This window comes from Corella eumyota, chromosome 7 (genome assembly GCF_963082875.1).
Source record: "Corella eumyota chromosome 7, kaCorEumy4.1, whole genome shotgun sequence".
Lineage (NCBI taxonomy): Eukaryota > Metazoa > Chordata > Ascidiacea > Phlebobranchia > Corellidae > Corella > Corella eumyota.
This window is the reverse complement of record NC_137496.1, coordinates 2,132,954-2,145,353: the sequence shown is the minus strand read 5'-3', so window position 1 is coordinate 2,145,353 and position 12,400 is coordinate 2,132,954. Positions and strand designations below refer to the sequence as shown.

General features: G+C 30.0%; 2 protein-coding genes across 2 annotated transcripts; both read left to right on the top strand.

The window, feature by feature from the left end:
- Positions 1-548: 548 nt before the first annotated feature.
- Positions 549-4,730, top strand: LOC145760434 (ATP-binding cassette sub-family F member 2-like). Its single transcript, XM_082574323.1, has 16 exons — positions 549-770; positions 894-1,030; positions 1,159-1,231; positions 1,324-1,506; positions 1,613-1,784; positions 1,912-2,007; positions 2,084-2,186; positions 2,274-2,369; positions 2,443-2,533; positions 2,619-2,737; positions 2,811-2,921; positions 3,042-3,233; positions 3,315-3,518; positions 3,633-3,751; positions 3,834-3,863; positions 3,976-4,730. Exons 1-16 carry the CDS (start codon positions 608-610, stop codon positions 4,094-4,096), a joined length of 2,010 nt encoding a protein of 669 aa, XP_082430449.1. The 5' UTR covers positions 549-607; the 3' UTR covers positions 4,097-4,730.
- A 383-nt stretch (positions 4,731-5,113) lies between these two features.
- On the top strand, positions 5,114-12,293 carry LOC145759090 (dynein regulatory complex subunit 4-like). Its single transcript, XM_082572831.1, has 11 exons — positions 5,114-5,175; positions 5,539-5,652; positions 5,771-5,968; positions 6,052-6,258; positions 6,364-6,418; positions 6,509-6,714; positions 6,845-7,012; positions 7,122-7,208; positions 7,276-7,485; positions 11,464-11,529; positions 12,048-12,293. Exons 1-11 carry the CDS (start codon positions 5,173-5,175, stop codon positions 12,195-12,197), a joined length of 1,464 nt encoding a protein of 487 aa, XP_082428957.1. The 5' UTR covers positions 5,114-5,172; the 3' UTR covers positions 12,198-12,293.
- The last annotated feature ends 107 nt before the right edge of the window (positions 12,294-12,400 follow it).

The window sequence follows — 12,400 nt, the reverse complement described above, 5'->3', positions numbered from 1 at the left end:
GCACGAGTGTTGCGCAATCACACCGCGTAATTTATTTATCGCTACGTTACAAAGTTTTTGTGTGGAAGTTTTCAGTGTTAAGCATGTTACTAACTAAAGTATGTGTTTAATACAGTTATAATGTGTTTGTATGTTATGTTATTACTTAACTTTGGTATAAGCAATAAAAGCAAAAATGGTTTGAAGTCAAGATTTTTTCTATTTCGTCAGTTTGTATTTCGAGAAAGTTTCCAACTACGTTTTAATCTAGACGAGGCCAGCTGGTTTCTGTTAAGCCCTAACACCTTTCCAGCTGGTGATTTTTCTATGTAAAATTCACCAAAAACCGTTTAATCAGATCATTTAATCACTCACAGCCTGGTAGGAATTAAAAATCAGAGACTCGTTTAAACGTTAAGGTTCAGTTAATCAGGAAACAAGCCAAAATTTCCATTATCAGTTTGTTTACTATTTGTGTTATAATTTGTCTTTTGTTTGACAAAGAAGCTGTTGAGACTAATTAAATGGATAACCACAATAAACTTAAAACGATTTTTGTTTTCAGAACTACATACACTTATTTATATAATACTAACTAGGTAATTTTTCTTATTATTGAATTATTAAAATGCCTTCGGAAGCAGCTAAACGACGAGCAGCCAAAAAGAAAGAAGCAGCAAAGAACCGACTTAAGCCAAAGAGCATTAACGAATCCTCAACAGATGGAACAAGGACTCCTACGACAACTGATTCACCTCTAAATGGGTCTCCGGCCACCATTAAAAAAGCAGGTATGTGTGGTTCTCTTTTTTCTAGCTTCATCTTTAATATATTTTGGTTTGTGTCTAATTTATTTATCTGAATTTTTTTTACCTATTATAACTTAAATTAAACTTCTATAATTTGTTTTATAGTCAATAGTCTTAAGGGGATGTCAATAACACAAGAGTGTGAAGACAAAGCAGCGAGATCATGTACAGGAGTATTGGCTTCTCACCCTATCTCATCAGATCTACATATTCACAACTACTCGTGCACTTATCATGGACAAGTATGTGTTCTTTAATGTGAATGTGTTCTGGTAGCATTTAGTTTAAAGAAAGTCAATGTTGGCCTAAATGTTAAGTCCATATAGGTATTTTACCTTGGGTCTTTTTTTGTAAAACAATTTTGTTTTAGGTTTTGTTTCAAGACACAAACTTAGAGTTGAATACTGGAAATCGTTATGGACTTATTGGACCAAATGGATGTGGTAAGTTTAGAGTTTAGTTTTATTTTTAATAAGCCTATATTTATTCCCACTTTACATGAATTTTGATAACCTTAACCTTTACATGTAAATAGGTAAATCTACGATGCTGGCTACTCTTGGCCAGCGGGAGGTTCCAATTCCAAAGCACATCGACAGTTTTCATCTGCAACATGAGGCGCCCTCTTGTGATAAAACTCCTCTGGAGTATGTCCTGGATGTTGACGATGAAAGGCATAGATTGGAAGAAGAAGCAGAACAGATTATGCAAACTGATCGTAAGTAGATTAATTTTTATAGGCTATATTAATTGTATATAAACTTTATATATAATTTCTTTTATTAATCAATTTTTATATTATAATTTAAATTACCTATTTTTAGCTGAAAGTGAGGAGCTGTTTAAGATATACGAAAGGTTGGATGAGCTTGGAGCAGATATGGCTGAGGTACAAACAGCTCGAATTCTACACGGTCTCGGTTTCACTGGAGAAATGCAAAAGAAAAAACTGTCTGACTTTTCTGGTGGTTGGAGAATGAGAGTAGCCCTTGCAAGGTAAAAATAAGTTTTGTTGAAAAAAAATTGTTTGTTTTATTTAAAGTTTTGATGTGTTGCGACGTTAATTTGGACAATGATTTGGTAATCTTTTCTTTATTAACACTTTGACATTTTTATATTTAAGGGCGTTGTTTTTAAAGCCCTACTTGTTACTCCTTGATGAACCGACAAACCATCTTGATCTAGACGCTTGTGTCTGGCTTGAGGAAGAGTTAAAAAAGTAAGTCAAGTTGTAAAATTATTTTAATCTTAACCTCTGTAATCTGTTTGTTAAACTAATTAACATTTTTTTTCAGATTTAAGAACATTTTAGTTTTAATTTCACATTCTCAAGATTTTCTTAATGGAGTTTGCACCAGAATTATTCACATGAACTTAAAGAAATTACATTACTATTCTGTAAGTAGTTGTAAAACTAAGTACCATTTTGAGTTTTTTGTTGTTGTGCTTTGCATGTTGATTTCATTTTTTTATTTGTCATCACAGGGTAATTATGATGCTTTTATTAAAACAAGACAAGAAATGGAAGAACATCAAATGAAGAGATACAACAAAGAACAGGATGAAATAAGTAATATGAAGGTAATTTCATTTAGCCTTTTTTTAAATAGTTAAATTTATAATACAATATAAATATATTGTTCAAATGTTTTAGAACTACATAGCAAGGTTTGGCCATGGTAGCGCTAAACTTGCCAGACAAGCGCAGAGTAAAGAAAAAACACTTGCAAAAATGGTGGAAAAGGGTATGTATATTTTTGTCATTTATTATCAAAGTAACCTAATTTGTTATAAATTTGTTAAAAAAATGTTTATAAAATTATTTTTTAGGTTTAACTGAAAGAGTACAATCCGAACATTCTTTTAATTTTTCTTTTTCTGATTGTCAGAAATTGTCACCTCCAGTTTTGATGGTTCAAAAAATCAGCTTCCGTTATTCTGACGACACAGTAATTTTTTCTATATTTTTTTTTAATTATCTAATATCTAAATTTTAAGCTAACTTTTTTAAAACTTTTTTAGCCTTGGATCTACAGAGACTTAGAATTTGGGGCAGATTTAGATACAAGAATTGCTTTGGTTGGACCAAATGGAGCTGGAAAATCGACTTTGCTAAAACTTATATCGGGAGAGGTATTCAAAATTTGCTGCAACTAAACTGTTCAATCTTTAATGTTTGTAACTTGTAAAGTTTACATTTTTGTATGTGTTTTTGGGTTATCATTATGTTTATACCTATAATTTGTCTTGTAGTTAAGTCCAACTGATGGTATAATCCGTCGACACAGTCACTTAAAGATTGCTCGATATCATCAACATTTACAAGACCATCTTGATGTTAGTCTAACTCCAGTTGAGTACATGCAAAAGTGTTACCCTGATGTCAAAGATCTTGAGCAGTTAAGAAAAATTGTTGGAAGATATGGAATCAGTGGAAAGCAGCAGGTATACATAAAATTAAAAAATTTTGCCACCCTTAAGTCCATATGAAAAGTCTTTTTTATATACACATGTTCTTGTTTTTAGTTATGTGCTATCAAGAAGTTATCAGACGGTCAAAAATGTCGTGTTGTATTTGCATGGTTAGCCTCTCAGACCCCCAACCTTTTATTACTTGACGAACCCACTAATCACTTGGATATTGAAACTATTGACTCTCTTGCTGAGGCTATTAATGAGTACAGCGGGGGCTTGATGTTGGTTTCTCATGACTTTAGGTTAATTAACCAGGTAAGATTGATATTAATCACTACAAAAAGAACTTCAGTTTATTCTTGTTTGCTAAAAATTTGTTTTAACTTAGAATTTGTCATGTGTTTAAAATGTCATTGTATTTTATGTAAGGTTGCAAAAGAAATTTGGGTTTGTGAAAATCAAACCATAACCCCATGGACTGGTGGCATTCAGGCTTACAAGCAATCTTTAAAGAAAAAGGTCATGAAGGAGGAGAAAAGAATACTCAAGTATGCTAATATGACTTTTATGTAAAATATATATACACCTTTATTTATATATATTTTTAAAATTTTTTTTTTTACATTTCAGGGGACAAAGTGCTGATCATCAACCTACAAAGTAAGTTTGTTACATTTAAAATAGATAACTTACTTTATTAGCTCAATTTTAAAATAAATTATAATTTAATGTTTACATGTTTTAATTAAATTTTTATTCCTTGTTGTTTTAGTGGTTCTAAAGCTTTTCCAAAGTTAAAATCTGCTGCAGTTCCAAAACCAAAAAGTTCAATTGTTGGGGTTGTAAAACCAAAAGCTAATGGAAAAGGTTCACATGATTTTTGGGAGGGATAAGCATACAGTTATATTTTTTACACTATTTTAGGAAATTTTGGTTGTCAGTATTTTTCACAATAGGGTAACCTCGTTTTGACAATTATTTAATTTATTTTTTCATTAACCGTACACATAAATCAGCATGCAATGCATGTTTTCTGTTTTTACAGAAATTTAAAGGCATTTAAATATTATTTTAAAGTACATCCTTCTTTTCTTAAATTACCAATCTCTTATTCAAGGTAAATTGCTGCTCTTTAAATCTCTTGGGTGTTTGTGCTATTAGTTTTTTAGAGATTTTTGTAGTACGTTTCAAAAATATTTCTTTATTTGCAAACATTCTGAATTGTAAATCCTGTTTTACTCCATCAAACTTTTTTTAATGTGAATATTTATGTTGTTAACACTTTAATAAAGTTGCTGTACTATATAATATTGAACTTAACTAATTTCTTTCACTCTTTTGCTTTAAAGCTGTATTGAAATTGTTTTGTACAAACAAGCTCTTGCTCTATTGTGTTTTATTTTGCTTTAAACATTTGTAAACTACACAACTTAAAAAGTTCTAAGGAAGAGGTCTGCATGCACATTTAAAGTGTTTGTATGTTTAATATTTGTCCCTACATTGACTTGTAATAAAACGGAAGAAATCTTGTAATAAGTCGTATTTTTTATGTTATTGTCGTTTAAGCACGAGCTAGTATATGTAAAATGATGTCTAGAAATATAAATAAATAGGGAGGATAAATATTAAATATAGCGACGCTTGTGCTACATGTCTAAACAAAAATCTCCATGACAACAACTTTTGATTTTTTAGGGCTCGCTCTCTTGCTGAGTTATTTACGTAATAACATTGGTTTAAAATGGTTTTAAATACGTTTTTATTTAAATAAAGTATACAAAACTTAAAAATATAGTGTCAGAATGTATTTAGGTGTGATATTTCATGGTTTTATAAAATTGGGCCTATACAAAAGTGAATCATTTAAATAAAAAATTTAAAACGTACTTTATTTAAAACTTTTTATTTACAGCTAATTGATAAGATAGGATTAGAAATTTAGTTTTTAGCTGAAAATAAATTTGCAAAAATGGTAAGTATTTGAGTAGTTTTTTTTATTTAAACAAATAAAATGTATATTTCTGTCTGATTGTCGACTGTCTGACTGTTTTTTTTGTATAAATCTTTATCCTTGATGTGGAAAAGTCGAATGTGCAACTTAAACATAGACTAACATCACTTATTCCACCCAGTCTCGAGTTGCCTGTGGCAGTTTGGGATATTATAGATAATAATTGGCCGATAATTATACTGCTGATTAAATGCTGGCTCAGCAGAAGTTCATACCGTTTATAGCGCCTTACTTAAGGGTGCTGTTACTTTACAACAGTTTTTTTGAGTTTGTTAAGTTCATCCCAGAAATAAATCACTTATATTTATTTTTTTAATATTTTAGCCTCCCAAAAAGGGGAAAGGAAAGAAGGGGAAGAAGGGAAAGAAGAAATCTGCCAAACCAAAAACTCCCACAGTTGTAGATGGAATGTCCACAGAAGAAATGAGCAAAGAACAAGTAACAACACAAATATTTGATTAAAAGTTTTACTATTTTACCATTTTCTAAAAATCTAGTCAAAAAACACTTTACATTTAAATAAATTGTTTAATCTCAAATTCTTTTAATCTTGTAGCTTGAAGAGCATATAGGAAGGTTGCGAGAGGAATTAGATCGCGAACGTGAGGAAAGAAATTACTTTCAATTGGAAAGAGACAAAGTTAACACTTTCTGGGAAATCACAAAGAGACAATTAGATGAAAAAAGAGCGGAATTAAGAAACAAGGATCGGGAGATGGAGGATGCAGAGGAGAGACATCAAATTGAAATTAAAGTGCGTTTTACTAATCAATAATTTTTAATTTTAACAATTAAGCTAAGTTATTAAAAAAATAATAACAACTAACACTTTTGCAGGTGTACAAACAAAAAGTCAAGCATCTACTGTATGAACACCAAAACAATATTTCTGAATTAAAAACAGAAAGCTCGATTGCATTAAAGAGAGCACAAGAGGAGCACAGATTGCAAGAATCTGAGTTAAGAAAAGACAAACGTGCTCTGAAAGTTTCCAACAAAGAACAGGAATTGTCGCATGAAGATGCTGACAAGGACCTTAGAATGGTAAGTTAATATTAAAAGTGTTCATATTGAAAAACTAAATTTTAAAAAGCTATTTTGTTAAAAATTTAAATTCTATTACATCCCTAATTGTAATTTACATTACAGAAACAAGATCAGAACATAACAGAATTGCGTGAAAATTATGAAAGACAAGCTAGAGGTAGTACCTTAAACAAAACCTAAAATTCTGTGATTCTATTAATATTATCTTGCTTAAATTTATTTAACACTGTTTTTTAATTTTTAACAGAGATTGAAGCTAAGTATGAGAAGAAGATGAGAGTCCTTCGGGATGAGTTGGAATTAAGAAGGAAGACTGAAATCCACGAGATCGAGGAGAGGAAGAATGGTCAGATCAATGCTCTGATGAAAAATCATGAAAAAGCTTTCTCTGATATTAAGAATTATTACAATGACATTACTCTTAATAATCTTGCTCTGATTAATTCACTTAAGGTAAAGAAACTTAAGTTGTATTTGTTAATTTATGAATTTTATTTAAAATTCACAGAAAATACTTTTTTTTAAATAATTTTTTTTTTTTTAAAAGATTTTAAAACTAAAATTGAATTATGTTTTAATCCAGGAGCAAATCGAAGAGATGAAGAAGAAAGAAGAGAGAATGGAGAAGGAAATGGGAGAGATCCAACTCCAAAACAGGAGGTTGGTGGAGCCGCTTCAAAGAGCAAAAGAGGAGGTGGATGACCTCAGAAAACAACTTACTAACTACACCAAGGATAAACAATCTCTTGCTGTAAGTTTAAAAATATTTTCTTATCATTAAAATACACAAGTGCAGGGTTTATCATCTTAAAACTAGTTATAAAAGTTTTTTGTTAATGTTTAATTTATTTATAATTTAGAGTTCAAAAGCTAGACTTCGTGTTATGGATAAAGACATGAAGAGTTTGCAATGGGAGCATGAGGTCTTGGAGCAGAGATTTGGGAAGGTAAACGTCATATTTTATACATCTTATTAATTTGTAAAATTACTGGTGAAATATTTTGTCTCATTAGACCCAGGGTGAAAGAGATGAATTGTATCGCAAGTTTGTTAAAGCGATTCACGAAGTTCAACAAAAGAGCAACTTTAAGAACTTGCTTCTGGAAAAGAAGCTTTCTGCTCTTGCGGACTCTTTGGAGAAGAAAGAAGCTCAGTTGAACGAAGTTTTATCTGCATCAAATCTTGATCCTACTGCACTGACAGTTGTCACAAGAAAACTAGAGGTAATTTTATATTGTTTTAAATGCAATATACCTAACAAAGTGTCTACAAAGCTATATAACATTTTAATTAGCCAAAAAATGTGTTTTTAATATTAAAACTAATTTTTTCTTCTCGAGTAATAATTTTACGCCGTTAGATGATGCTAGAGAGTAAGTATTTTTTTACGAAAATTTTGTCAGCATGTTAGAAATCGCAAATTACGCAATTTTTTGGTATATTAACTGGCCACCTACTTATAAATAGTATGATCTATTGTTTTTTTCTTTTTGCAAACCGCTTTTGGCTGCGTATTGTTTATAAATTTAGCGCATTGAGATGACGCAACTTTGTTCAGATTATGACTCAATTTAATTATACCAGAAAGCCGGTAATGTTACTGTAAAAGCATTTTGTACTAACTTAAACAGTAAAAAAATATTTTCCCTGCCAAATATATTTTTAAAATAAAATGGTTAAATTAATTTTTAGAAACGGCAAAATATTTTTTTGAATTATGTTTATTTGTTACATCATAGATCAGGTATTTGTTGATATGACTTCATAAAACGATACCTGTACGCATTTATTATAAATATAAACAATAGGTAGTGGAAAATTTTTTAAATTTTTTGCGTTTATTTATTTGAAATAAAATTATAATTTCTGTACCAAAAAATTAATAACTATTGAGTCTTATCACTGCCTTAAATGGCACATTTTTAATTTTTTTTATTATGTAAAATTAAGCATTTGATGATAATATCATTGTTAAGAAAACAATGATCACTGGGGTTTCAAAATTTTTTTGAAAATTCTGCATAATTTGCATAATATCGAATTTTCGAAAATTCGTTTCGACCGCAAACCGAGAATTGAGCGGTTTTAGTGAAGCCTTTCGCTCTGTGGACTTTGTACCTTCTTTAGCTATTCAGCTTCGCTCATAGGAAATGACAGGAGGTTATATTCGAACATTGCACTACAGTAACCTCGCTCTAAATCGGTAAAGTAAATTTAGACCCTGTAGTGGCAGGGCCCAAGGCTCTGAGACAGTTAATTAGAAGGCACGACTAAAGCTGTTTATTACGATATTTTAAACCGGTTTAAGTTATTATAAAACACCGTTGATCACGACATTATGTGTAAATTGACCTTCTTTTTGTTGCTAAAAAAGTTTTTTTGCATAACAAAATAATTGCAAAATTTTTTATGTTTTCGAAAGTACAATGTTTTTTTTTTTGTAAAAATATTCCCTTAACAATACATATTTGATCTATAGTTTGTTTATTTTACACAAAAGGATAACGACCACGGGAATTTCGTTTTGTTATATAAGCAACAAAAATGTTATTGATTCAGGAAATCTCTTGAACAAAGGTTGCGCAACCCGCTGTACGTTGTAATACTGGAAAATTGTTTTGAAATTCAATGTAGCGTAAACGGGCTTGCAATAACATCGCAATTTTCCGTTAACTTTACATCAGCACTTTTCAATAAGTTTGTGTTTCTGGTAAAGTTAAAATTAAATCTCACAAACTTAACGCTTGTTTAGAAAGCAAATGGTAACTCCCGTCTATTTCATACCTTTAACGAGGCTATTAAGTTTCTTGGATATTTTTAACGCATAGCTATAATATCAAGAATTTACATTTTTAAAAGGAAGTTGTTTGGTCCCTAAAATACTTTTGTCCCCTTTTATTTTTGTAAAGTTTCCTTAGAAAGTGTAATGATGTAATGTTATTTTTCATCCATAAATCAAAACATTCCTAACAAAGCCAAAATTACTTAAAAGTGGGGTAATGGGTGCTTTCCACAGAGTCACAAGTTCTATTCAAAACAAGGGCTTTAAAGAATGTAGTTCCGTACTTAAAGCCCGCTTGTCACGTGGTTAAACCCTACGCAGTGATTGGTTAAAATACAGGAGTGTTGTCTGTACATGTGAATTACGGGTTTTGAAATAAACATACGCTCGTCGGGCATAATGTTGATTGTTTATGTATAATATTGATTGTTTACGTATACCTAGGTAACGCGGAATTTGGTTAAAATGAGTTAAGCCATTACAAATCATTGAATTTATACATTGTTATGTAAATAATAAAAATGCATAAACAAATTCAACACATTACATTATGTTTATATGAGTATAATTATAAGATAAATATAAACATAGTTGTCTTAATATTTAAATATAAAACAAAAACTTGGATTTTGACATTTAAACCTGCAACATTTTAATTTTTTATACATTTTCAGTAATTTCTGGCACGTTTTACTGTTGAGTTATTGGTGTGGTATATTTTTCTTGGTAAACAATATTTAAATGCTTACAGTAAACGGTAAAAGGTCGTTAAGGGTTATTAAAAAAGATTTAATGTCTAATTTGAAGTAAAAGAATAATTTAAATTACGACGATAAAATTTTTTTAATAATATGAAACCTGTTAATATCACAAAACAATTAAAATTATTATAAAATGCAAAATTGTAGTTTTTTATATATATTTTGTGCAAACAATACTCTTATTGTGGTGCCTATTCGGTTAAGCTAAAAATAGGTTTTGCAAAATATCGACTTTGCAAAAAATATCGATTTTTGAAATTCACTTGGGTTTAATTTGCTTGTTAAAACATGTTTCACCTTAAACTTAATTTGCAGCTTCAACCACAAAGCCAATCAATTACTTTAACTTAATTAAAACTAGACTTTATTTTTCGGCGTAGAAAAAATATTTTGTAAAGCAAGGTGATTTATTGATCAATATTTTATAAATTTCGGTAGAGTATATGTTAATACATTTGCGTATAATGCATTTACCTAACATTTATATTGAAAAATACATTATTTGATGTTAATAATAAAAATAATTCGTTTTCACAATATTGCAACATACGTTACGCGGTTTATTATCTTAGTGTTAACTTTCAACATCCTTATATATTTATAATACGTCTAGTTTGTTTTAAAAATCGTTCGGAAGACAACTTTACAATAAAAAAAACTTTGGGGTTAAGGATAGAGGTATTTCTTGTTAGAAAACCGGAAAAAACAGGCGGAAACCTGTTTTGATAAATTAATATTTTTATCAAGAACAACCGTATTTTTTAAACTTTAGCCATTTCACGAATAATTACGTTATAACTAACCTTAAGTTGAAATTATTCGAATTAATGTTGTTTATCATTTTTCAAGTTACTACCTTTTCAAAGGGTCATTATTGTCAATTTTTTTTTATTTTGTTAAAAAATATTCTCATAAATTTAAATTACTTTTTTTTAATTAAAATAAAAAAAAAATTGTCTAATGTTTGTAATATTTTTTTTTTAATTTGCCCAGATTTAACCTATTCGTGCCTAGGTTACTTAAGTTTATTTCAATCCAACTAAACACACCCATATTCTCATGTATTGTTTACCAGGACCTGTTTAAAATTTTACTGGTCTACCTCGCGTACTAACAACCCTTCAACTACCAGATATTCATATTTCAAGTATCTCACGTGCTTATTGGGTTGTTTGTTTTTACTGTTTGATAGTTTTAACGGTGTTTGTTGAGGCAATAGCGATAGCTTTGTTTTTAAGTTCTCCAAACAGAGTTTTTTGTCACATGAGATTTAAGTTATCGTAAAAATATTACGAGTTTCGAAATTTCTGACAGTTTTGTCACAACACACCCTCATATCATTATACTACCATTCGCGGTGTGTAGAGTCACGTGGTTAGTTTAAACTTACTAAGTGACGTCACGACAAAGACTGATGACGGAGGCTACGTCAGAGCCCACGTGTTATTGTTTGCTTATCACGTGCATACAATTTTAGATATAAAAAATCAATAAATTGTAAATTAAAAACTTAGTTATGTGTTGTAAAACCAAAAAATTATTTTCTCAAAACCGAATTTTTTATTTTATTTTTTTATCTGAAATATCAAAGGTCAAAGTGTAATTTGTTGAAATCCATCACATGGTAGCTAACATATTTTCCATTTGTTTTATTACAGGATGTGTTAGACTCAAAGAACAGCGCGATTAAGGACCTTCAGTACGAGTTAGCACGTGTTTGTAAGGTAAGTTGATACCCTACTGTTAAACATCGGCGTCAAAACCCATCTTTATAATGAACTTTGACTAACATTTTACATTAATATTACCAACTACATTTAGAGTATAAAATTTATTAAAACAAACTTTAGAACTTTATGTAATTATGTTGGTTAAAATTGTTTTAATTTTTGACTTAAATTAGTTAGGTTTTTATTAAAAATTTAACAGAGTAAGTTGCCTATGCTTATTTTGGGTCAGTATTAAATTACAGTCATGTGTTAATGGATCGATCCGACCTAACACTAAATTCTATACCTCGTGTTTTTATGATTGAATGTCTTTTCATTCACCTTTCAAGGGGATTTTACTAAGCCAAACAAAGTGAAAACTGCTTTGTTGAAACTACTGGACGTTGGTTTAAAAGTTCTGCCCACACATGTTATCACAAAGAAGCTAAAATTAGAAATCCCCTTTGTTAATAAATTGCGTAACTTAAAAACACGCTGGTAATTTTTTTTAAATTTTTACAACATTTTTTCAGGCTCATAATGACTTGTTGCGTACGTACGAGTCAAAGTTAATGGCCTTCGGAGTGCCCATCGAAGAATTGGGGTTCAAACCTTTGGAAAGTACCATTGGGGGTCAAGAATTAGGCAAGGGGCCAGCTGGGTTAGTTGCGGCCCCCACGTAAACCTTCTGTCGTTTTTGGGAAATTCTTTTAGACTAATACTGTGGAAAAATATTCTTTGCTTTAAAAAATTGTATTTTATATTTAAATAAAATGTCATATAAATACAACAGTCTTATTTTTTTGAAAATTAAGTAACTAATATCAATTGCATTGCATTGATTTACATATGGAGCTTAATCGAATAAAAATGGTGTTCAAATGTT

What these genes read in the sequence shown, in the direction of transcription:
- LOC145759090 (XM_082572831.1), top strand. An exon ending in CTGACAAGGACCTTAGAATG is followed by an intron (nt 6,259 to 6,363) that starts GTAAGTTAATAT and finishes TTTACATTACAG; the next exon opens with AAACAAGATCAGAACATAAC. An exon ending in AGTTAGCACGTGTTTGTAAG is followed by an intron (nt 11,530 to 12,047) that starts GTAAGTTGATAC and finishes ACATTTTTTCAG; the next exon opens with GCTCATAATGACTTGTTGCG.
- LOC145760434 (XM_082574323.1), top strand. Translation starts at nt 608, where the DNA reads ATGCCTTCGGAAGCAGCTAAACGACGAGCAGCCAAAAAGAAAGAAGCA. An exon ending in CGTGCACTTATCATGGACAA is followed by an intron (nt 1,031 to 1,158) that starts GTATGTGTTCTT and finishes ATTTTGTTTTAG; the next exon opens with GTTTTGTTTCAAGACACAAA. An exon ending in GAATCAGTGGAAAGCAGCAG is followed by an intron (nt 3,234 to 3,314) that starts GTATACATAAAA and finishes TCTTGTTTTTAG; the next exon opens with TTATGTGCTATCAAGAAGTT.